Source organism: Centroberyx gerrardi, chromosome 10, assembly GCF_048128805.1.
Source record: "Centroberyx gerrardi isolate f3 chromosome 10, fCenGer3.hap1.cur.20231027, whole genome shotgun sequence".
NCBI classification, from domain to species: Eukaryota; Metazoa; Chordata; class Actinopteri; order Beryciformes; family Berycidae; genus Centroberyx; species Centroberyx gerrardi.
The window spans coordinates 13,883,773-13,909,193 of record NC_136006.1 but is presented as its reverse complement, the minus strand read 5'-3'; the positions used below and the strand labels follow the sequence as shown (position 1 = coordinate 13,909,193).

Genomic DNA, 25,421 nt, shown 5'->3' with positions numbered 1-25,421 from the left:
AATCAACCCTTTCGTCTAAGGGGTTCTTAAACTTTTGCATCCAAACTAAGGACCCAAACGATAAATTACCTCTCTCGCACTGGGGGCCAGAAACACATCACTGCTGTTGAGAACCAACCAGAAGTAAGCTGGGACACACTTTGAGTCTTGATCCATAGCTTAAGAAACCAGACTCAACTATTTCTCTATAATTAAATGCTTATATTCCACTTAATAAAATAAAGCTGGCCCCAGAATTAAGTGAAACTGATTCATTTCATTTATAAGACATACATGTATGGTAACAATCTTATCTTTGACAACATTTGCACAATGATCAAATGCATGTAATTCAAGAACGCAAATATTTCCACATAAAAAAAAACAAGTCTTGAAACACTTTTCAATCACAAATCTGATTCAAACATTTATCAACAGCTTACATGGTACAAAAAGCTGTAACACACAAATGTAAATTTTTTAAAGGAACTGCTGATAGATAAGTGTTATATTTAACACATGATGTATGTCAATAAAAGTTTACAAATCAAACCAAATTGCTAGTTATAAAAGAAGCACAGTGCAAACACGGAAATGCCCTGGGGAAAATGAAATATTTAAGATATTGGATTTTATGCAAATTAATAGAAGTAATTTGATCAAATATTTTCCTATGCTATTGGACAATATCTTCTGACAGGTTTGCTTTGCATCTGGACTCCAGTGTAAACAAGAAAAACAAGGTTACTGCAGTGCTACATTCGTGTATCACATTTAAAGCATAAAGCTCTCTCTTAATAGAAAAGGAGTCAGGAGTAAAATAATTCACATCAGCATTACTGGGTAAGAAACACAAAACCATCAACATAATAAAGAGAGTGACATGTATGAACATGAAGCATTAGGTAAGATACAAGACAATATGTTTAAAACAGAGTGCACAATCAGTCTAACTGAATCTCTTGGTGACATTCTTTGGCTAACACTGACACACAAAACAGATCATCACAGTTTATCACATGCTACTTTTACAGCCTACCCAAATAGAGATAAGCTATGTTGATGTTACTGGCATTAATACGATCATCAAAAGGGAGTTAAAAAAAAAACAGACATGTCCCTGTGATTCTTCTTAATTGTCTTCCATGCGGGCGTAAGGATTATCCTTCTCCAGACCTGAAAAAACAGAATGTAGAACAAAATCACATAACTAATACAGTACTGCTGGAGTAGAATCACACTAACCTGAACCAATTAGGAATAGAAGATATTCAGATAAGTTGTGTTTGGATGATTGAATTCAATTGAAATGATTGGCAAAAGCCAATTTCAAATACTAAACATGAATAATTTCTGTTCCAAAATTCAGCATATAGTAATCTGCTGTTGAAATAACTGTGCAGGTATCAATAATGTTATTGTTTTCACATGGCTGCATATATAGTTCATTATGGCTGAGTAATGTCAGTTCCGATGTCTGAATTTTGGATAATTAAGGTTCAAATGCATATTATACTGTTAGAAAAACTAACTGATGAAAAAAATCAGCAACTGTATTGGAGTAAAATAAATTCTAAACCTGATATGTACAATGTTGTTTTTTCTCCAGTAGGTGGCGCTATGAGATGAAGTTTGTTTTTTTGTTTCCCTTCTGACTTGTTTTAATCACTTTGCTGCTGTTTTATCATTTTGCAAATAAATAAACTAAGCACAGTCAAAACAATCATCACAGCATCTGTGATATTACAAAGTTCTGATTTTTGTTAAATTAAACAACACAAACAAGGAACATGTCTCACCATATTTATGCCTGATTTCATCATGCCGCACCTTCATTTCAGTTCTCCTGTTTGGGCATAAACAAAGACAAATGTTTAGACAGCATTTTGGCTACAATGAGCACCTACCCATTTTGTTCATTTAAATCATGGCTTAAGGGTGAGCGCAGACCATTGCTCTAGTATGCTGACAGCATCTGGCAAAACCCCATTTCAGATCTGAATGCCTTTAAAAAGGTCCAGTAATAACAACCTCAATAGCCATCTACCTCAGATCTTGACGGGCCTTCCTGGCACGGGCTTGTTGCTCCACCTTTGCATCTTCTCTCTTGTTCCTGGAATATAAGAACATGAAAGGGGATTTATTCCTGGCTTTGTGAATACAGTCTTACACAGTAATGAAAATGAAAACGCCTATTAAGAGTGGGAGTTTCATTCTCTCGGCTGGAGAGACAAAATGCGATATCCTGTCCTTCTAGCCCAGTGCAATGCGACAAAGCTAAGCACATCATAGTCCAATAATTTGACCAAACAAATCATTGGCTCCTCTTCATACAACAACCATTATAGAATTAATTTTATCTTTAGCGTGGACTGGAGCAAATGATCAAAAGAAGCTCATCGGGAAGAGTGCAGTTAGTTTCAGAGCTAAATTGCCGCCACAAATTCTGGCACGCTTTTGGAGACGGCTGTATCAGTCTTTTCAGAACAACAACCCATTGTGTTCTTCCTCCTTCCTAAGATGCTGAGCCAGATTTCAATGGCAACACCACATGTGACTCATTAGCATGTTCACAGAACATAGTCTTAAACTGGTGTGATTAATTAAGCCACCTCACGTCTTGTTTGTAACTGTGTTCTCTTAAATAAGATCTCTGTTTGGTCAGCTGTTTTGTTTACTGCTCAGACAATAATTAAAATGGGTCTAGCACTTGTGTGAGGTGAGAAAACCTGTTTCTGCGTACTACAAACACCTGTCTGACGTCCTTCATAAATTAATAAACTGAATATGTCGCTTTGCACTGCTTACCCAGTTCTCTCACACTTGCAGCAGCAGAAGCAGCAAACAAAGATGGCGATGATGATGATGCCAGCCAGCACCGACATGGTAATGATCAAGACCTGGAAGTTTACTGGAGATGAAAGACAGATACAAACTTAAGAGACAAAAAGGAACAGTGAAAATCACATAACCATGAGCCACAGGCTATACAAATGCTGTTAAAAGCTACACACTACACTACTGCCTAGATTTACTAGGCTGTCCCACACAAATTCAAAAGATCACGGTGAAAGGACAAACTTGTAGTATATATCCACATGTGGGATTAGTTATCTGAGGACTGAAAGGTTTGATGAGCCATACCCCAGCACAGCCCCCATCGTGCTTCGTTTAATGGACAAACACTGCGTGGGGGCAAGATGGTCCTCACAGGGTAGTCGACGCATTGTTTCGTTGTTATGCACCACAAACACTGCAACAAATACAGCAAAGCATTGTTTTTGGTACTGATAGTTGCATATGTCAGTATATTATTGAAAGACTGGACACATCTAGGCCTGTTTGTCTTGCTGAATTTGAGAACACATTCAACACATGTATGACTTTAGATGAGCTACTTACTGTCACATTCTTCAGGCACTCATCACAACTGGTGTTGGATCTCAAAGCACAAGGAACTGAAATAGGGAAGCTTTGTCATAAGCTGTTAAGTACACTGTACATTAGGGCTGGTTGGCCCTAGGTTCAGGCAGTGGTATACATTTAGTTACAAGAAAAGGAGATGGAACAAAGTATAGCTAGAGATAGTTTTTGTGCAGTTTATAATCTGTCCACAGTGACAAATCCCATGCAGCTATTTGGTGCCAAGGCAACTTGAAGTGAGCCAGCTTCAAATCACTGACAACTGGAAGGTGACCCATAAACATTTAGCTACTATAACTTCGGAGAAAGAAAGAAGAAAGGCTAAAATTTGTTTGCTTTAGATTACAAAGAGTGCCAAAGATAGGTTAAGTGTAATGAGAAAATTTTATTCAAGCCCAGTGAATGAAATTATTATTTGATTATTTGCTCGGACGCTATGATTAGTGAAAATCCATTTTTCTGTACTATCATGTGACAAACCTTCCTTGAGCCTCCTGACCTGACCCTGGCAAGGCAAAAACAAAGCAGAACAGCTAACTCGAAGGCTAATTCAGCTAGCAAGCAAGGAAAAGAAATACTTACTTGGAGCTGGAGAAGGAGCCGATGTCTGCGCCTCTGTAGTTACAATAATACCGCACAATATAAAGGCAAAAGCTACGGTTAAAGGTCTGTAAACTCCGAGCATTTTGCGACGTGTGAAATCGCCCGCTTGCTTGAAAAATATCAGTTAACTTTTTGTTGCGTTTCTGAAGTCAAGCTGAGGGGTGGACCTCTACTTTATAGGGGTGACGTCATGAACTCCTGACTCTGTTGTCTGCTATGATTTCACCCATCACAGCTGTAGGGTGAAGCATCCTAAGAAAATCACTTAAAACAGAGATTATTTGAAGGCTAGATCAGATCAGGGGTTCCCAAAACTTTTCATTTGAATAACCCTAAAAATACAGATTATTTTAAGACAGAATTACATAATTGTCCATAACCTTATACTGTAGATAATGAGTTAACAGTGGGGGGGGGACAAACTACTCATCCTTGCACATTCTTTCATTTTGCTAACTGCAATGGAATGAAATAACAGTGAAAATAATCTAGGCTACAGCTAAATTTACTGGGGACCCCTGGGGGCTCTCAGACCCCAGTTTGAGAACCACTGAGACAGCGGAAAACTAACATACTCCTACTCTTTCTTTACTATTTTTTATTCTCTTCAAAACCTTGGGACTCCAACTACCCTCTACATGCCTCCAGCTAGAGGCACTTAAGGAGATGCATGGATGTAAACATTTTGATACTGTTTATGCTTTTTAAGGATATTTAATGCCTTTAGTTTTCCCCATACAAATTAATGTCAGAGAGTGAAAAGGTGGACAAATGTGTAAACACTTAAAAGATTAAACTCTTTCCAATGAATTCAACTCTTTAATGTTACAAGTTAAAGTAAGCACTCTTCCAGCTGTTTTCAGCTAGCCTGCACATTTTCTCTGGGAAATGTACTTTTCTAGATTATAACACAGTTGTTGCATAATGGCCAATGGAATAGTAGAAGAGCTTAATATATTTTTATTTATGTTGTTATTTCAATGGCCTTATCTTGTTATGTTTTCATAGTAAGCCTGATGCATAAAGAAACTGAGATCCAGGGAGCTGGTAGATGTACCTAAACTCAGTTTCTTGACATGATAGATAATGAGACAATAACAAACACCAAACACCTTATGAAATACAATAATTTATTAAAGCATCTTTAAATTCAGTTATAAAACATCATTTTCTGATTTTTTTTCTTCAAAACAAGCAGAAATTTCATAAGTACAGTCATCGTCAATGGCAAGATAAGTCTCTGGTGTGGCCGCCGGCAGCTGACCAGATAGCCTAAGTCAGTAAGATTGGAGAGCAATGGAAGACTGAGACAGTGATGTGATGTGAGGTAAAGACTAAACTGAGTATGTAGCCTATATGAATCATACTGTTATCACGGACTATAGCTTGATTGGCGTAGGCCTGCGTTCTTTGTTTTCATCCACAGTGACCTAGGTGTCCTTCAAGGGAAATATCCTCAGGTTAAACAAGACAACAAACGGAACTGAGCTTCCTGGGTATTCAGGACAGTATGACATTACTTTGATCACTTTGATGTCAGCAAAAGCTCCCAGAAAAAGGGCACAAAAAGAAGCAAATTAACAATTTGTCTATCTCTGCATCTCATGAATTTCGTGTCCCTGAATGCACAACTAATAGGACAACACAAATATTGAACAGAATTGCATGAATACATTTCCATTACACTGCTCCCCTCTCTGAGTTGGCTTTTGTGTATCGTCTCAGCCTCTCTCTCCCATTCCATTAATAGTTCACATAATAAATACCCCACCCTCACATGGCCTTTGACATCATCTGAAACACATAAAACATTCTTTAGACACAGACGCGCCAAACAATATCATGCTTGTTCCTCAAAACATATTCCTTGAACATCAGCGTCAGTCACAAAAGGTTTCAAGGACAAACATCCAACTCAGTACACAAATAAAATAGCTCAACACTGAGTACTAGTCCTAGAATAATGAATTGCATGTAGAAGCGCAAATAGTTTTTACAACTGTTTTTAGCAAATGGCACCTGTTGTGAAAATAATATTGCAGTGGTTATACACATTGCATCTCCACTAATGCAGTGGTTATACTCATTGGATTTCTTTGTGTGCTGCAATCCTTTATAGATTTAGAAAAAGGCAAATGTTCTTTTCCTCAAGATGGGGCTGTGCTTTAGAGGCACAGGTGTTCATGGAAGCCGTAGCTACCACTGCACCAAGACACTCAACCCCCCCAAATGTTATATTCCATTCCTGGAAGGCCATATCTGCACCGAAACTATTAGTACAAAACTGCAGACAAAATAACTTGGAAGCAGTGAAACTCATAAGGCAAGATGAGGGAGATAATCTCCCTGGTATCGTGACAGTTGTATTGCCCATTAACCTGAGGGAATCTCCATTCAGGAGAACGTTCATAACAGCGGGCCTCCATTTTCTGTGGAAAAAAATCACTTGAATAAGGGTGCCAAACAAGGTTCAACTCATTCAGAATATATCTGCCACTGCAACACATTCTTTTAAGTAGTTGTTTGGGATGTGGGCTTGAAAGCAATAAACCCTTTTTGGAACTTAAGTCTGAATTTAGGTGTGAATGTCTGTATCTGATTTGAGAAACAGGGCTTCTTTACTTTAAACTTTAAAAAAAAATCCTTTAAAAAGATGTTTGATGCCTAAAGTACATTTGAAGCAACATGTGAGAAATGACCAGTGTAAATAATGTGAGCATAACATGGTTTTTCAGCTTGGAGACCGCATGGAGGAAAGCAATACTCAGTCAAGATAGCTGTAAAGCTTATAATTGTGCAGACGCTAGAATGTTCTGAATTTTGCCATAAGCAGGGAGGACATCACCATTTTTGAGTCTTTCTGAACAGAGTTTGTCTATTTTGCTGTATTATAGTCAGTCAAAAGCTCTGAGGCATGATCTCTGTGGAGGTGATTTGTTCATCTTGTCTTCTCTACGCTCTCTTCCCCTGCTCCTTTTGGGTCAGGTGTAGTTGAGTACATATTGGGTCGTGTCCTGTCCATCACCTGATCCAGTTGGTTCCGTAGCTGGACACAGACCTCACACTGCACCGCTTCTTCACGATCATGTTGATGTAGGCTTTCATGATCTTTGTGATCTCTCCAACCTGGCAGAGTACAGATGGAACACACAGTCACCAGAAAGCAACAAAACAGCACATGTAAAAGATATGTATAGAAAAGGTTCTCTTCTATATATCCTGATTGAGAAGATTAGAGACAAATACATACCTGTGGTGTTTCAAAGAACATCTCTCTCTCATCCACAGTGATCTTGTAGGTGCAGGGCTGCGGAGCGCCAAAGAAAATGATGTGCTCATATGGGAAGGTCTCCAGAGGCTTGGGCTCTCCTCTCTTGTAGACGGACACATTCTCAGCGCTCACACTCAACCACAGGTCATGAGGGAAGCCTCCTTCTTTGCACTACAAAGACACACACACACACACAGGATCTGATCAACACCATGCCATGTGCGCTGCAGGCTTTCATCATGATACTGGACATCCTCTAAGTCACAATCAAAGATGCAGTAGATTTACCTCGACATCAAAGAGTGTGGATCCATAGCCGGGCCATTCTTTGATGATGGTCATGTATTTGAGCATGGCCTGGTGCTGGTCCAGACCTTGGAGGCGGGACCACTTCTCCAGGATGCTCGCCCTGGTGGCAGAGGTCTCCTCCTTTATCCACATCTCCAGCATCTGCTCCTCCTCCATGCGCTGCTTCTTCATGGAGCCCGTCTTCAACCCCCGCCGCAGCGTCCCATCCAGGAAGCTGGTCCTCCGACGCTCCAGCGTGTGGCCCGGCCCCGCGGCCCCGCCCACCTTGGTAAACTGCAGGATGCGGTTGCGCAGGCGGCCCACGGGGTAAACATTGTCCAGGCTCCAGCTGACCCGCGCTTTGTCTCCGTGCAGGAACTGCAGGCGCAGAGCGGCTAGGTGCTGCAGCGTCTCCTCAGGAGCAGGGAAGTGGCCACTGGTCAGACTCTCATGGGCCTGGAGGAGCAGCATCAGAGTAAAACATCGACACCAACTGGTATTTATGTTATCTTTACTGATTAAAAACACCCTCATCGTAGCAGAACATGATGACTGAAACACACCTGCTCAAACATGAAAGCAAACTCCACTCCTTCCTTAGGCATGCTCTCCACATCCAGGAAGCAGTAGAGTTTGAAGTAGAGTTTCCACTGGCCATCATCCTCCGCTTCCTCACTGCCAGCCAGCCTAGTGGGAAATCACAACGGCACAAGCCACTCACTTACACATCTTTATTTTGCTCCATTCTTTAGTCTTTTCTTTGTCTTTTTCTTGGGCCTGATCATTACCAAGTTCTGACAGCAAATCCATATGTACTTTACCTGGCAATAGTATTCTACTGGGACACTGAATGCATAATAGTATTATCAAATACAGTATCTAGTGGAAAATTACCCTTTTGATCTTCATATGTACAACATACCTTTCAAATTTGGCCAAAACATCAGCCACAATGACCCTGCTCTCCACAGCTCTGTCAATGGTGTTGTTGTGTTCAAACAGAGCAAACATGTTTCTGCTGTCCTCCATAGCCAGGCCTCGGATTAGCTTCTCCACCACCTGGACGAAGCAGGGGAAGATGTCAAGAATTGCAACGTTTCCTTTTTACATGGCACCCTGTTTTGCCACGAGACGAGGTTGTATTTTGAATAATTAAGAAATTGATAAACACAGATCTCCACTGAGAATTTGTTCCTTTATGTCGTGTTGAGGAACATTTAAAACAATCTAGCAAAAGTGAAACATTAACAGTGTGTAAGAAGTGACTACAGCTTGCTCACCTCTCCAGCAGTGGTGTGTGAGTTGATGGAGATCTTGCAGGAGCCTCCTCCATGGCAGTAGACTGTGGTAGTCATTTCCTGTCTGGTCACCAGAGCCATGATCTCTTCCTGGGAGGGAACAAACTCCCTGGCCTTGGTCTTCTTCAGAGACTCACCGATGAAATGGGCAAACATTTCAATCTCTGTACCAGGGAACAGCTCCTTAATCCTGCGGGGAAAAATACATATAGATAGTGAAATAGGGGTTTCACCCAACTGCAATTTGTACAAAACAATCCTGGAAATACACTTAATTTTTAGCTTTTGTATTGAACCTTTACTCATCTAGGTGAGTCCCACTGAAATCGTACCTTTTGAGGTGAAACTTGAGGTAGCGCAGGATGCCTCGGCTGGGCAGGAAGGTGCAGCTCATACAAGTCAGGAGGTGCCAGTGGGCGCGATTGGCCGGACTGTTGGGCTGAGGGACGTGATTGGTCTGTTTGATCAGCTGACAGTAGACCTCGTCCCTTAACGGCCGCAAGTCTTGGCAGGTCTGCAGGATTCCCTGGATGATGGGCACAGGATCCGACACTGCCTCCATCTCCTGCAGCGAGTTGAAAATCTTCACGGCCTCATCCTGCAGGCTGGCATAGCCCTTCTCCTTTTGCACTGAGAGAGAAAAGGGGAGCGAGGACAGAGAGAGAGAGAGAGAGAGAGAAGGAAAGAAAGAGAGAGATTTTAATTACAAACCGTCTAGTCAGATAGGGTATCTCATCAACTCTACATCTATCAGAACCAACAGAAGTCAACAGTCTGAAACAGTAGCTGCAGGCCAGTACACTCACAGTGGACGCTGACATCTCCATAAGGCAGAGGTAGTAGAGGGGAGTGCAAAGGATGCTGGGTATATCTCAGGATGGGGTTCCTCCAGTATGTCTGCTCCACAGCCTCCACGTTCAAACTGCTCTCCTGGAGAGACAGAGAGCAGGATCAGCAGTCTGATAGAAATGTCTTCAGGAATTTATAATTTAGCAAGATTGCATCTCAGACTGCAGCTTATTGATAGTAGTGAAAAGATCAACGCTGTGTTTAATTAAAGTGATCAAGCTAACAGAATAGCAATATCAGTGATGTATGACATCACTGCAGTAAATCCAGCAAACAGCTGAATGTGAAGAAAAGAAGTCAGAAAAAATCTTTGAAAGAGGCAAAACCAAGACTAAAGGAATATCACTCCACACACACAGTGAGAACAAGTACCTCACTTTACTACAGTGTGTGTCCCAGGTAAAGCCTTGCATAGCTGAAATGAATTGGGAGTTATGATGAAATCAATATGCAAATGTTATGCTGATTTCTTTGTGTAATTCAATGAGCACATTGCAGTCAATTGTGTATTGTACAGATACAGCATAAAATCTCAAAGCCAGACATATGATATAGTAATTAGTAGTAACCATGACTTTAGTGTGACTTTACTGTAGTGAATGCTGTCGTACCTTGATGTCCCTGATGAGTTGTTGGGTGGGCGTCTCGATGGGAACCTTGCTGTCTATCGCCCCCTGTATGGCAGACGCCCACCGCATGGCTTCATTCAGCATTTTGGTGTAAAGACGATACGAGTGTTTACGCCCGTGGATTATTATGTTCCAGTAACCTGGGTGAACAAGGCAAAAAGTAATTTTTAGAACAACGTAGAATAGACAAAAAAAACTCACTGGAAGAGCTTAAGAGAACTTCAAAGATCAGGAATATCTTTTCCTTTGCAAAAAATAATCCCTAACTGCTCAAAGATTAGAAATGAGTGCATATGAAATAGTGTAAAACGAGATAAGGAAAGATGAATGATCCCTATGGGGAATTTTAGATAGTAATATGGTATAATTTTATATAATATAATAGTATATAATATAATAGTGCAAACAACATACATTTGGGGAAACTTTTTTTTTTTTAAAGATAGTATAACAATTGTAAACAATACATTTCCAGCTGGAAGGTTGAGATGGCGCTACTAGTAGAGCGAGTGTATTATTCCTATTCAGTTCTTTCAGTGACTATATCAATAACTTAAACCCACAAGCGTATTTCTCTGCAAGAGGAGTATAACGGCGAACACGAACTGACCGGTGTCCTTGAAGACCTTCTCATCCGGCTGCACCACGGAGCAGAGGCTGTTGAGGACCAGCGTTCCCAGCTTGGAGGCGCTGCGCTCCGACGACTTGTAATAATCCAGGGAATTACTGGTCAGAACGAACCAGCGCTTCTTCAGCTTCAGCGAGGTGCTTTTGGCTCCTGACTTCATCTCTTTATGCAGCCAGCCTGGGGTGGGATAAAGAAATGAATCACTCATGGAATCTTAATAGAGTATTTTAGATTAAAGGACTTTTCCCTTAATAGTCACACTAACACTATCATATATCCCTATTTTATGCAAATACAGTGCATTTACTCACCTCACTGCGGTATCACACTAGCCATCTATGCTAACCAGAACTATATCACCTCATATCCTTTAAGCAAATTACATGAATCACACTCTCATACTGTGAGAGTGTGTATCCCTGTTGACTGACCTCTGACCAGGAACTCCTGTCCGTCAATCCTGGAGTCTCCCTTGGGTTTCTGCAGCAGGCCGATCCAGTGGTGCATCTCCTCCGGCATGTCTGTGTTGCAGTGGATCACCCGGTTGGCCGTGATGATCACAAACGAGTTGGGTCTGGGAGCAGAACACATCACACACACATTGCTATAGCATGTAGTTTTAACAAAAACCTTTCAATCAGATATGGGTTAGATCTGTGGACCGTTTCTCACCTGTCAGGATTATCCGATGCACAAACAGAATCAATCAAGCCCACATCAAGTGTTCCCTAGAGAAAGACAAGAGAGGGATTAATTAGTATGACTTCATCAGACCTTAGCCAAATAGTTGGGCTGTCAGGTGAAAACCTTGCATCTCCCAAATGCCAACTTTTCAGGAAACAGACTTATTTCAGACTGACAATCATGCATTTTTGAGTTTATCCAATGGGTTTTGAGAAAATTTCATAAACCCTAGGGGTCGTAGAATTTTCTCAAACCCATAAAAGATAATCTAATCCTTCAATTGAAGTTAAAACATAAACTTCAATTGAAGGATAAACTTCAATTGAATTGAAGTTGTGAGGTTTTCACACAACAGCAGTGATTTGCAAATGTTTTCTAAGGTTGGTTTTAACCTAATTTGGTGCCAGATGTGGTTTGCCTCATGGGTCATTACAGTTGGTGCCAGAAAATTTGATCAATCGGTATTTGAAAGTTGCCTTACTTTTCTGTAATTGACAACTTACCTGACTCTAACTTGCCCTGATACAGTAAATCTCATCATCTTGTACTCCAAGCAGTTTACAACAAATTCTAAGAATTACTTAAAAATACTATTTGGGGGCAAAGAGGGATAGGGACGGGGGTCGGGGGAAGAAGGTGGAGGCATAGGAAAGGAGGGAGGGTAAGGTAGATTGAAGGGAAGTAAAGGGGTGGTTAGGGTAATATAGGGAGTATCAATAATTTGTGCTAGCTAGGTATATACGTTATCTGATTTGAATTTTGTCTTTCCTCCATTTTCCTTTTTTGTTCTTATTCTCATCATGTTTTCCTGTCACTTTTTCTTGCTCACTTAATTTATGTATCTGTGAATAGATATTATTACTCACTACACTCTACACTGTATTCCTTTTAATATCCATGAAAATTAGCAATGTACTGTGTAAAAAAAAAATTTCTGCTCAAAACTTACAAAACAAATACTCTTTGGCCCACGTCTGGACATCATTGTGCAGCTGATTGAGTTACACGCTTCATCATTACTGCTGAAAATGAATATGTGTCTGGGGCCGAGGCAGGAGGCTACAGAGGTAAAACAGCACTAACCACTGCATTCTTTGGGTTGGCTTGTTCATGGTGCATCTCCATGAGCTGCTCTGGGCTGGCGCTGTGGACTCGACTCAGCACATTGAACCAACCGCTGGACGGGGTCAGAGGGAGTTCAAACAGAAAACCAAGAGAGGATATCGGTGAGTATGCAGTTAAGAGAATTACACCATGAAGTTCCACTGGCGACCACAAGGTGGAACTTCATTTCCACATATTGCCATAGTGAGGTGATAAAGAACACAGTAAAATACAGCTCATATGGCAACTACAGTTATTTAATGAAGAGGCTTTCCATGGGATATGTAGGTATAATGTACCTGGCATCTTCAGGAGACTCTGCATAGATGTGGTAGGTCCTCTCATCCGTCACAATGTTCAGTGCATTTTCCTTCTCATGGTTGTCCACTATGTCCCTATAGAAAGACCAAGAGTAAACCACAATTTAGTGGGCCATAAAGTGTAACATTTTCTCCTTTATTAAAGCAAGCGAACATATGAATTCAACAAATATCAATTCTAACCTAACGTGAAAATGTGAGTCTAAAATGTAAACACCAAGGAGCTTGGGTCTAACAGTTGGGTCTTACTTGGCTGTGCGGATGTCGATGGTCCCTTTCAGCTTCTCCTCGCTGTCATTCTCAAAGTACATGAGCTTAGACTCCCGCAGCACGAACCAGCGCATCTTCCAGTTGCGCCGAGACAAGGTGGACATTCCCCCTCCTTTCTTGTAAAGCCAGCCGGATTTGAGGGAGTCTTGCTTGGCCCGGAACCACATGAAGGTCTCGTCTTTCAGCACACACCAGCGCCGCCGCCACGGGATCATCAGGCCACCTGGGAGAGGACAAGGTGGACAGAGGGAAAAAGGGAAGGGAGGAAAAAGAAAGAAAGAAAGAAAGAAAGAAAGAACAACGAAAAACAGAAAGACTTCAATTTTTGATGTTCTTCAATGAAAAATCTCACAAAATGACAGGAAAATGGAAAAAAAACCATCTTAAAACCTCATCAGTACTTGCAGAAGAAAGAAAGAAAGAAAGAAAGAAAAAAGAAAGAAAGAAAGAAATGAAAGATGCAAAAGAAGTGAAAGAAAGAAAGAAAAAAGAATTACTGACAAAAAAAATGTAAATGTGTAAATGGAAAAAAGATAACTATCAACAGCAGTGGAGTCAAAGGCAAGCCTGTAAGACATTTCTGAAACTCAGGATACCACCGCCACACATGCTGCGTTCAGCTGTGCATAAATCATCTGCATGCCTGCTGGGCAGTGATTTGGCAAAGCTACTCACTCTTCATGTAGAGGTAGCTGTGGAAGTAGGGAGGCCCGCTGCCATTCAGCAGATTCACTCTCCCATTGGAAACTTCCTCATCTGTGTCCACATAGCCGTCGTTGTCCTCATCGCTGTCAATGAACTGAAACACAAACATAGGTTTTTCCTGATTAGAGAAGTCCTTTGTAAGAGCAATCTGCAGTGCTGTGGGCATTTAAATGGCATGTTCAAATGTTTACAATGCTCCAAACAGTCGATAAAGTCATGTATATTTAATTCTAAAACCTGCACAGTTGCAATATAAGGGTTTCATGTCAAGAATGAACAGGTACATTTTTTTCCTTGTGAAGACTGCAGGGAGTCAACTGCTTCATTCTGTAATTTCAGTACTTACATCAGTGCCCTGAAACTGTCTGACACCCTCCCTCCCCCTCCTTCCACTCCTGACAACCTCTCTCAAGTCATCACTCTCTCTTTGACTCAAAGCCAACCTAACCCTAAAACACATATATGCACACACACACAGACATACACACACGCTCGCTCCCTCCCTTCCTCTGTCATTTTGCTGAACTGACAGTGTTTGGTCCAAGCTCTCTGCTTGACTGGCAGTATCTGGGAACAGATTCACATGCACGCCAGCGGAGCCAACAAAATCATTGCTACAGTATTCCACTGTGATTCTAACATGAGCTGGGTGTTGTGACAAGTTAAGGGAAGATTCAGGCTTTAACGTGTGCGCTGAACGTCGGTTTTTAAGATGCCCAGGGGTGTTTGTGTTGAATGAGTGTGTGGGAAGCATAATATGCCCAGAGGAAATTGAGGTGTGTGTCAGACTTATGTGTCTGAACCATGACTGAAGTCAAACCTGACAAGAGGAGGATACGCAACTGAGAAATATAGTGACCTCATATTTGGGTGGATTTTGAGGGCAAAAGAACTAAGAAAAGACAGGGTTAGCGCAATTGCAATTCATGCTCTTTCTATTAAACATTAAATCCAATTTCTGCAAAGGGTTTACTTGTTTTGACTGAATTGACATGATTTGATTCCACTGGACCTCTGATGGAATTACTCATTTTAATGAGACTGCCAACAACTTAACTCTTTAGATTTAGACAGAAATGACCCCTAGCCTGTTCGTTCTCGTTTAGCGGGCCTCACCGAGTCGGAGCTGCCCCTGAAGGAGTCCAGGCTGTTTTGGGTGCAGGAAGATTTCCGTAACACCTCCTCATCTGTGGCGTGGCCGTCGTTGGTGCTGGCACCTGAGCTCCCATGAGCCTCCTCGTACTCATCCTGATCATAGTCCGACTCCGTGTCCTGCAGGATGCTTTGGGACGGCTCCTCGCTCACCGGCTCAATGTCCGACCCCCTGCTGGCCCTCAGGTACGGCCGCCTGTCTCCGTTGGTGAGGACAGGAGGAGGGCCGGGGGTTGGGGAGTCTGCGGGGGCCGTTGAAGTAGGCGTGAGAACAGGGACATGCCTCGGTCCATTGGAGACCTTCACTGGCGCAGCGGAGGAGGCAGAGGAGGCCGAGACCAGTAGTCCTTCCGCGAAGGCAGGCGGAGGAGGGGGAATACTTTGGAATATTTCCTGGTCCAGAGGCGCCACAGCTGGCGGAGGGAAGTCAGGCAAAGGAATGCACTCCTCCTCGGCGTGGAAGCCCTCGTCCACCTCCTCCTCAGCCAGAGGGGCGGTGGATTCGGTCGGGTCGTGGAGGTTCTCCTCGCTGGAGAGAGAAGGCTCTAAGCCGCCGAAGTCCAGGAGATCCAGGAACTCGGTAGCCACGCGCGAGGCTTCCTTCTCCAGTCTGTAGATCTCCGCGTCCCTCCTCTGGCGAAGCTCGTCTCGGGCCACGTCTCCCAGAAGGGACACGCCGTCCTCCTGCTGCTTCTGCAGACGCTCGATCTCCCTCTCCAGGCGCAGGATCTCCTCCATCTGACGGCTCTCCTCGTCTGAGGTGTGGCCCGGCCCAGGGCTGGAGGACAGAGACTGGGACAGCTCCTTCTGAAGGATGGACAGATGACAAGGACAGGGGGAGAGAAATAGAAGGCAAAATTAAGTAACTATACGTTGGAGTCTCCCGCGAGATTCACATCACATGCATTTTGTCATATGAATGAAATTTGCTGAACACTGTAGTTTATGGATGTTTATGTGGTTTATGGAGATGGAATTACCTTCTGACAAGCACCGTTCACCCCCAGTGAGTTCCTAAAGACAAAATAAAAAAAGCATTGGTAATGATCAATACTGCTGCATTACATACAAATAATGGAACGATCTAAGTCATAGTGGTGATCATTACACCTCCAATATTTCACAGAGTTTAGTATAGTGAACTATACCTTTTCTTGTCCCCGTTTGCTGCCATTCTCTGCTCCTCCTCTTTCTCCTTCCTCATTCTCAGCTCCTCCTTCCTCATCGACTCCTCCTCCTCCTCCTTCCTCCTCCTCAGCTCCTCTTCCATCAGCCTCTGCCTCTCCTCCTCCTCCTCCTCCTCTCTCTTCCTCCTCTCCACCTCCTCCTGTTGTCTCCTCTCCTCCTCCAGCCTCCTCTTCTCCTCCTCTACTCGCCTCCGCTCCTCCTCCTCTTCCCTCCTCCTCCTCTCCTCCTCCTCCTCTCGCTTCCTCTTCTCCTCCTGGATCTGGCGATAGAGGGATCGGGCCAGCTGGCCTCGGTGGTGTTTCTGCAGGACGACGGTCGCCACGCGCAGGCGCAGGAAGACGCGTCTCCAAAAGTGAGCGCGGTAGTTCTTCTGGATGGTGATGACGCTGGACAGGACCCGCTTATACTGCTTCCTAATGAGGGGATCAAACACACACATTTATAGTCGGTGTCAAGTCTCATATTGTAACGCAACATTATTCGGGTCGCTTTTTTGTGTCACCGTGAACAAATCTGTGACGTCACACTGCTACATGGGCTTGCTTCTAACGCCCACTGGCTTTCTCCATTTAAACAAACACACTGGTAAAAAAAGCCTGTATATTGCAAACTGCGCAATGTTTAGAGTTTGATGAGCTGGTGCTCTGCCAGTGTGGCTGTGTGGGCTGTTGTGTTTAGCCCTGTGACTAAGCCCCGTCACCCACACCACACACCACACACACGATGAACACACATAAACACACACACACACAAACGCACGTGACTTGCTCAGGACCACACACAATGCTCTGACTCCCTGACCCTTAGCCCTGGCCTAGTCTCTGCAACAATCCTTGCATGGCCTCACGCTAGTCTTCAGCACAGAGCTCGACTGGAGGTAATGTTACATATAATAATACAAAGGGTTTACTCGTGCCTTAAGGCAACTTCCAGAGCCTTGGTCTTTAGTATGGTTGGCCCCAAAGGGAACTGAACCCACAGCCTTAGCACTGTCAGCAGCCCCATTATACTCTCCCAACAGAGCCTTTCAGAGGACTGTATGTGACCTTGTATGTGGCAGCATGCAGGTGGAGTGCAGCTAGTTTACATGCCTGGGGGTGTCTGCCTATGCAGATTTCTAAACCACCATAGTGATGGATGTCCTGTCTCCCTGGCAGAGTGGAAAGGTAAAAAACTAGGCTGAATGCTCAGACTGAGAAGATTTATTCAATGAAGAAATACAGACAATTGGATCTACTGTACTGTTGATCCCATTAAGTTGGAGCCTCTGATTTTGATCAAAGAGGATACTGTCTATAGAAGAGTGGTCCAACTAAGGGGCATGACCTGTACATCAAACAAAATCAAACTCATCTAACAGTCTTCTTTTTTTTTTATTTATCAAGGAAGAGTCTACTGTATATAAAGAGTCAATTAAAAGCTTTGATGTGGAATGCACAAGATACTTCAACTGTCCACCTCACACCTTCAGAGTAGCTAACACATAATAACTATACACCTCCATAGAGAATCTATAAAGCAACTTATAACTGGCCCTTTATATAAACACACATATACACACACACACACACAGAGAGACACACAGACATACACACACAAACACAAACGCATGCACACACATTGCATGAGCACACGCACATACTTGCACATGCAGCGGCACAAACGTACACACACGCACACACAATGAATGAGCACACGCACTTACCCACACACACACACACACACACCTCTATCACAAAACAAACACTGACAACTGTCGCTGTCACTCATCCCTCCCCACCCCCTCAGCCCCTTTTCCACCCTTCACCACTCACCTTGCCACATAGCTGAGGATGTGGGCGCGGATCACCATGCCAGCCCTGCGCCGCACCTCTTCCCTCTCCTTCTCCAGCCTTTGCTCCAGGGCCTCCTTCAAGAACACCTGCGGGACGAGCAGCGCCACGGCCGAGGGGGAGAGAGAGAGAGAGAGAGAGAGAGAGAGAGAGAGGAAACGGGATGGGTTAGTTCCTCGTCTTGGTAAGGCTCCGAAAGAGGGCCCGCTGTGATGTGTAGGGCCCCTGTTGTCTGCTGGCAGCACCCTCTGCCCGCTGCAGTGGAAGCTGCGGTGCGGCTGAGGCTAGTGAGCTAGCTGCTCGCCCTGACTGCAGAGCAGAGGAGAGGGGGAACCTGGCACCAGGACCGCAGTGTGGCTGCCACCGCTGCTGCACAGCCTCATTGTGTTCACGCGTCCTTCCTGAGCGTTTCCCTACTGCTGCCGCCGCTGCTGCTGCTGCTACTGCTGCTGCTTTCTTAGCTCAACTGACGTGCACAGGCAGAGAGACACAGAGACGGAGGGAGGGGAGGGGAGGGGAGGAGAGGGAGGGATGGATGAGGGGGAGGGATGGTGGCTGGTGTCCAGATAGCAGGCCACACCCCTCCTTGCTCTTATGAAGGAAGGAGGCAGAGAAAGAGTTCTTGTTAACCCTTCCCTGGCTCCTGCTGCAGTTTTTCAAAGTTGATACTTTCTTTGTGGGTCATTTGACAGTAAATCACAGCCACAGCTGAGGCGCAGCCCGGCTGAAAAAAGTGTATTTCTTTTCTTCAGATAGAATGAGAAACATCGCCCTACTGCTCCTCTCAGACAAAAGAGCCTACAAGAAAGAAACATAGCAACGCGACATTGTAATGCATGCACAGATTTGATCTGTCTGACCACATTAGTGTCGAGGCTGGGAGACGCACTCAGTTGTGTGGCTGTTTGTTTGTGTGTGTGTGTGTGTGTGTGTATTTGTGTGTGCTAAGGTGCTTCGGTTAAATATGGGCCTAATAATGCCATGTCAGTTTCTAGCCTGGAGGACCCACCCATCTGCTTCTGTGGAGGGGGAGACCTTTGTGTGGCCGTGTGTGTGTGTGTGTGTGTGTGTGTGTGTGTTTTTGTGTGTCGTGATCCCAGATGTTCCACTAATCAAAGGATCCCACAGCTGCAGCCCTGCCTGCCTCCGTGCGTCTCTGAGAGGAGGAAGCTTCCTCCTCGTCCACATCCTTCCCTCATCTGTAAAACAAATGGCTCGCACACACACATACAGACACACACACACACACGCGCGCGCGCGCACACACACACACCTCGGCCGTCCAACGTCACCCAAGCCCCTAATTCTGGGTACGCACTTCCTCCACACACAATCAGCACGGATATAATTACACACAGATTGTTTCTACAAAGGAAATGCAACCCCCTCTGTCTCTGCCCCCCATCCCACAACCCACACTTCATCTCCCGACTTTAACCCAAAAATCTGCTGCCGCTATCAAAAACACAAACACGTGCAAGATATGATACCCACTGTAAACACGGCTTAGCTCTGGGCATTACTGTAAAAAGCCATTATCATCTCTCTCTCTCCCTCTTTCCCTCCCTTTCTCTCTCTCTCTCTCTCTCTCCCTCCCTCCCTCTCTCTCTCTCTCTCTAAGCTGGAGCAGTCAACAGCAGAGAGTTCACCAAAGGCCAGTGTGCTGACCCTGGATGCACGACGGGCTGCGCTGAAAACAAATTGAAGCTCTCCAACCCCGACCCACACGGAGGGACAATGAAGCTATTCTGCAGCCGAGAAATCAGCCAGGCATGATGACTCCAGAGGTTTGCATGGTGTGTGTGTGTGTGTGTGTGTGTGCGTGTGTCTGTGTGTGTGTGTGGGCATGTGCACACTCATGGTCATACATTGGTAATACATTCATCAAGAGCACAAAGTGTGGTTCCAGACATTTTTTGTGTGTTTTGTTGTTTTCGATGTATATTTCAGAATGTGTTTCAACATGCCATGTATGCAATTATCACTATCCATGGTGCCAGCCGAACGGGGTATCACAACAAAACTATCAAAATGGCACCAACAAATGAGAGATGTCTTCAGCGGTTTGACAGACATAAAGGGACCACAACATAGAGCAGGAAATAACAGTGGGACAAATGTGGATTCAGCTGATTTCTAGAAACCCTATAACCCTATAAACCCTTATTTATGGTCTCCCTTCCTGCTTCAGAAAGACCATCTAATGCTCTTTCGACATGAAGCAAAGCGTCCGCAGTTCTCCAGAGTTCAGATCAAACAAGTCATTAAAAGTTAATCATTCGATGAGGATGGAGAGGAGGGAGAAGGCTTTCCACCGGGGAGTCGATGATTGTTCGAAATAAAGAGACAAAGAGGAGCAGAGAGAGAGAGAGAGAGACGACGAGGCGGGGAAAGAGAAAGAAAGAGAGAGAAAAAGAGAGAGGTGAGGGTCACTGAGAGTTCTCTTGCAGCAGATGGGAATCATCATACTATGCAAACTATCATCTGCAAAATGCGTGACTATCCTCTAGCCCCTGCTCAGTTACAATGCCTCGTCACTGCCGCCCCGTTCGCCAGGAGTTCATGTTATTAGCTCGGCAGCTTGGTGAGTGTCAAGAGGCTGACACTCTTCCAGCTACAGTAAGTAAAGCTGCCTCCGGATTTACTGTAAGCGCCCCGCACTGGGCTACAGTTACAGTAACAGTTGTTGGGGGTCAGGGTTTAGGGGTAACCACGTAACTCTGCGGTTGTAAACAGAAGAACAGAAGACTGACCACAACCGGCCAGAGAAATCCTCCGGACGTGAGTCACAGCGGAGGCCAACAGCTTGGGAACGACAGGAGCTGGGTTTCTGGAGAGAGCACAACACTAACCAGCTTGAACTGATCTTCTATCGCAAAGTTCTGCACACAATTACTCTACTTTATGAATAACGTCTACTCCTTCATGTAATCCTCTAAATCCCATAATATGACGGCAAGATATTTGGAGATCTAATATTAAAAATGGTGATTTCAAACCAGCTGTATGGTTGGTTGCTGTGAAGGCCAGCTTATAGAAAACATAAGCTGACATTTCACCTGATCCCTTCACAGCCTGCCCAGCTGTGTTCTTGTCTGCTTCAAGCCTGCAACTCTATCCTGCCCTCGATATGTGTGTGTGTGTTTGTGTGTGTGTTTGTGTGTTTGTGTGTGTGTGTGTGGGTGTGGGTGTGGGTGTGTGGGTGTGTGCACGCGCGTCACCTTTGTCTTCCCCAGTTGCCACTCTTTCTTAGCCTTGTCGTGCAGTGTGAGAAGCTCTGAGCAGCTCCCCTTCACATCGTCTGAGTGGATTTTGTTCTTCAGGATCATCTTGTACCTGTGGGAATACACACACACACACACACACACACACACACACATTTACAAACACACAATAGCACAAACCTTTCAGTACAATGAGACTAAATGCCTCATACAGGCTTTCAGCATCAAGATTTGAGGTTTAACTTTTATTTGGTTAGGAACTATTAACAAAATGTGTACTCTTCCAACTTGCTCATCCTCCTTTCTGTCAGTTTTGGTGTGTGTGTGTGTGTGTGTGTGTGTGTGTGTGTGTGTGTGTGTGTGTGTGTGTGTGTGTGTGTGTGTATTTTACTGACCTGCTGTCAAAGTCCTCAAAGGTTCTGCGGACAGGGAATCCGGCCCTGCGGATCTTCACTGTTTCCAGCATCCCAGAATACCGCAGCTGGTTCAGGACTACGTCGGGATCAAATCGGTTGGCGTTCTGGACATAACCAAAAACAAAACAACATGAAGTTTGCTGGCACCAAAATACCAGCTTGCACCTGTCAAAAGTGACAGAAAAAACAACACTACTTGCCCCTTTATTCATTTTATTGTGTAATTTATAAGCAATAGCCATGCATAGAAGGTTGAAGTGCATACAGGCCTAATACACTCAACACAGTTCATGTTCTGGTGACTAACTTTGTGTTCCCCAAATGCATTCTCCCATACTCCCATATCTGTTAGTGCAAGATTATGGGACAGCTAACCTCTACAAACAAATATAATCCTACACCAGTCCGACAACACACCTATTCAAATGATCCTATTGCCAAGTCGAGTTAAACTTGAACTAGAAAGTGAATTAGCACAGCGAGGGCTATCAGTTTACATTAACAGTCAGGTTTGTGCAAAGAAAACACACGCCGCCGCAGAGGAACCTGGAGAGTGTTGAGCAAGACCTTGCCAACCGGGGAGACCTTTCTTTCTGGAATAATCAGCTGCATTGTTCGCAGCTCTGCGTCACCGTGTTCCTCAGCGCTGCTTATCAGAGAGGAGGATCAGTAATGTCTGCTGCCTCACACCTCTACCCAGGCTGCCTGATCAGTCGGAGGGACCACACGAAGGCCATTGTCGCCCCGAGGGCATGTGGTGTTGGATAAGCCCCACATGGGACAACAGCATTCCCCAAATGTGTCAATCTAATTACGGGCTAATGCTACTATGCATGGAAACAGACACACAGTTGGATACACAGGAACTTGCACGCTTGCATGCACTCACTCACTCACACACACACACACACACACACACACACACCTTTGCCCCTTCTGAGCGCTGAACTCTGCTCTTTAGCAGAGGATTTAGGCAGCTGAAAGAAGTATTGCATGTTTGACTGCAAACAAGCTGACCCTTCCCTGAGTGAAGTTTTTTCCAGGGAGAGTGGGTGTGTGGAAATTGTATGAATGTGTGTGTGTGTGTGTGTGTGTGTGTGTGTGTGCGTGTGCTTTCATGCGTGCAAGCATGTCAGAGGATTGTGCATGCACTCCTGTCATTCTGTGGGATTAACGGAGGCACGGCCTGTTCCATCTTGATCAACCGAGGCCAGGTGCTCCGAGTGAGCGAAATTGGGAGACAGACGCAAGGAGGGCAGGGGGACGGATGAGAGAGAAAGGCAGGGAAAAAGAGAAGGGTAGAGGGAAGGAGGGCGAGAGCAAGACAGTGCAGTTGCCATGCTAATGAGTGAGAGAGGAGGTGTGGAATGACGCGTAGGGAGGGAGGCAGGCAAGGAGCCAGCGGCAGCCCGTCCCCATAGAGGACAATCACCACACTGTGTACATTAATTAACTCTGTTACTGTAGCACACGGTCCTGTTCTATAGCCTTGAACTAGCTTTGCCCCTAGCCTCTGAATGCCTCTGGCTTACACCTTAGCCAGTTCACTCACTACACACTCACTAACAGGGAATAAAGAAAACTATAAGCAATATTCAGAACTATCCGATATCAGGAAAATGGATAACAATGCTAGTTTTGGAGGGTTTGCCGCAATGTGGTAAGGAGGAGTGGAGGGGTGGAGGCATAATAAATAAACTGCAGAGTCTTAGAGTACGTCTACCCCTCCCTCTGGCTAGGCTGCAGCCACTGTGGTCTTATCTTGGCATTCCACTGATGCAGCCAGGTCAGTGGAGCATCAGCCAAGCCGCTGCAGCTGGAGTGGCCAGCAGTGACCTCTGACCCCATGGTGAAGGGCCTAAAGTGGCAGGAATGTGCTGCTGGCACACAGCCCCATTATATGGAGAAGCACAAAGAGAGTCTTTTCGCCGAACCAGGAGGGCAGGGTCAGTTTATCAGTGTTAAGCATTTCATACGCAGCCAAACTGAGTCAGTAGTTCACTACCAGCTTGTGTGTACGTTTCTGAAAAAGTTGTTGTTGTTATGAATTTGCGGTAAGGACTGTCATTACATTGTAAAATGGCTTTGCTGTTAGTCATAATCATAGTAGCATGGCAACAACAAGACTAATAACTATTAGATGTGAGCAATGGGAACTATGAATAGCACTAAGGAGGTTTAACTTTGCAGGAGCTGACCTCGACAAGACCTGGCATGGTTTATGACATTTTTTGTGCAATGAAATTTACATGACCTACCTTGTCCATATTGGGTTTGATGCAGCGTACAAAGAAGGGGTTGGAGGCACTTAGTGTGGCCATCAGGGAATGGAGAGAGTCCTGAAACACATCAATAACAACAGGATAAAGCATCAGGGCAGCATGAAAGGTGGCTCGTCAGCACCAACACATTCCTTTATGTTTATTTATTTATGCTGATGTTGTTTAGTTTATTTGAAAAGGGAACATTTATATTACAATTACTAAATTTCCATAAATGTGTTTTTCACCTTGAGGACAATATAAAAAAAAAGTCTCAGTCAAGACAAGTTGAAGTCTAGACAGGTCTGACTTATTATTTGTTCAGTACTTTGTCCACTGGGTTCCTGTGTGTGTTTACAAGGCCATATTTACCTTAACACATACACAAATACACACACGCGCGCACACACACTCCAAGGACCCTTGAACCTGGCAGGCTCTGTCAGCCTCCCTCTCCTCCCTGCCTCAGACAGGCTGTCTCCAGCGAGGCCTGGCCTGGCAGAGCTGAGCGTGATTGGCCCCTGGTTGGCCCCTCTCTGCCCAGCCATCAACCCTAATCCCCTGGCTTTAGGAACTGTAGGCCGGGGCAGCCTGCCAAATCCTCTCCTCCCCTACTCCTTCTCTCCGCACCGCAGTTAGGACACGCTAAGCCCCCCCCGCCCCCCCTCCCTCCTGCCCCCCACTCCACCCCCCACCCAGCGCTGCTCACAACCACATATTTCATCTATCCCATCATCCGCCACTCTTTGCAGATCAAATACACGGAGGGCATTCTCTTTCCCCTCTGTCTCCCCCTGATTTTCATTCTTCTTGTTCTCTGTGCCCCCATGCTGACACTCGTTATGACAAGATAAAGACCCAAATGTTAAGGGTTAAGTGATCATTATATGCAGCGATGCATGGCAGACAATTATCCTGTTGTCCTTCCGATGACACGATCATACAATCACTAGTGTGGAACTGAAAGTGATACTGAGGGGCAAAGAAGCGTCGGTCTCACCCTGAACTGGGAGCTGACGGTGGGCTTGCGCCGGGCCGTGCCCATCTTCAGGGTCTCATCTCCGCTCCGGCTCCCCACGCGCTCAAAAAGGTCGTAGATGAAATCGAGCCTGCGGAAATACAGTACAGAGAACATGATTGTATAAACTGAATCGTATGGGTGTGTGTTCAGAGTGCAGCAGTCAGAGGTCTGCTGTGCTCACCTGCTGTCTTTGAGAATAAACAGGATGTCGTCTCTGAAGGTATCTCTGTTCTTCTCTAGGATCCCCCGTGCATCATATAGCACCTAACACAGCAG

The 25,421-nt window shown here is 44.7% G+C and overlaps 3 protein-coding genes across 4 annotated transcripts in view; 1 reads left to right on the top strand and 2 right to left on the bottom strand.

The window, feature by feature from the left end:
• Positions 1 to 25,421, top strand: part of glb1l (galactosidase, beta 1-like) — a 180,371-nt gene that overhangs the window by 98,383 nt on the left and 56,567 nt on the right. The window lies entirely within an intron of this gene.
• On the bottom strand, positions 472 to 4,165 carry pttg1ipb (PTTG1 interacting protein b). Its single transcript, XM_071918380.2, has 7 exons — positions 3,985 to 4,165; positions 3,382 to 3,437; positions 3,124 to 3,232; positions 2,788 to 2,890; positions 2,027 to 2,092; positions 1,779 to 1,825; positions 472 to 1,155 (listed from the first exon to the last, which is right to left on the bottom strand). Exons 1-7 carry the CDS (start codon positions 4,085 to 4,087, stop codon positions 1,112 to 1,114), a joined length of 528 nt encoding a protein of 175 aa, XP_071774481.2. The 5' UTR covers positions 4,088 to 4,165; the 3' UTR covers positions 472 to 1,111.
• The window catches only part of myo10l3 (myosin X, like 3), a 57,896-nt gene continuing 37,593 nt past the window's right edge, over positions 5,119 to 25,421 (bottom strand). The window contains exons 17-41 of one of the 2 annotated variants that reach the window (XM_071918347.2): positions 25,327 to 25,409; positions 25,125 to 25,233; positions 24,122 to 24,202; positions 21,843 to 21,967; positions 21,445 to 21,559; positions 18,206 to 18,312; positions 16,352 to 16,804; positions 16,184 to 16,217; positions 15,168 to 16,010; positions 14,022 to 14,145; positions 13,326 to 13,569; positions 13,056 to 13,151; positions 12,736 to 12,829; positions 11,641 to 11,696; positions 11,400 to 11,542; positions 10,951 to 11,145; positions 10,323 to 10,480; positions 9,669 to 9,792; positions 9,195 to 9,492; positions 8,845 to 9,052; positions 8,487 to 8,623; positions 8,128 to 8,251; positions 7,565 to 8,020; positions 7,256 to 7,447; positions 5,119 to 7,131 (exon numbers count right to left, since the gene is read on the bottom strand). In XM_071918347.2, coding sequence (XP_071774448.1) covers positions 7,027 to 7,131; positions 7,256 to 7,447; positions 7,565 to 8,020; positions 8,128 to 8,251; positions 8,487 to 8,623; positions 8,845 to 9,052; positions 9,195 to 9,492; positions 9,669 to 9,792; positions 10,323 to 10,480; positions 10,951 to 11,145; positions 11,400 to 11,542; positions 11,641 to 11,696; positions 12,736 to 12,829; positions 13,056 to 13,151; positions 13,326 to 13,569; positions 14,022 to 14,145; positions 15,168 to 16,010; positions 16,184 to 16,217; positions 16,352 to 16,804; positions 18,206 to 18,312; positions 21,445 to 21,559; positions 21,843 to 21,967; positions 24,122 to 24,202; positions 25,125 to 25,233; positions 25,327 to 25,409 — 4,704 coding nt within the window. In that variant the 3' untranslated portion in view covers positions 5,119 to 7,026. The remainder of the gene's footprint in view (positions 7,132 to 7,255; positions 7,448 to 7,564; positions 8,021 to 8,127; positions 8,252 to 8,486; positions 8,624 to 8,844; positions 9,053 to 9,194; positions 9,493 to 9,668; positions 9,793 to 10,322; positions 10,481 to 10,950; positions 11,146 to 11,399; positions 11,543 to 11,640; positions 11,697 to 12,735; positions 12,830 to 13,055; positions 13,152 to 13,325; positions 13,570 to 14,021; positions 14,146 to 15,167; positions 16,011 to 16,183; positions 16,218 to 16,351; positions 16,805 to 18,205; positions 18,313 to 21,444; positions 21,560 to 21,842; positions 21,968 to 24,121; positions 24,203 to 25,124; positions 25,234 to 25,326; positions 25,410 to 25,421) is intronic. The other variant, XM_078286031.1, reaches the window with a different exon arrangement.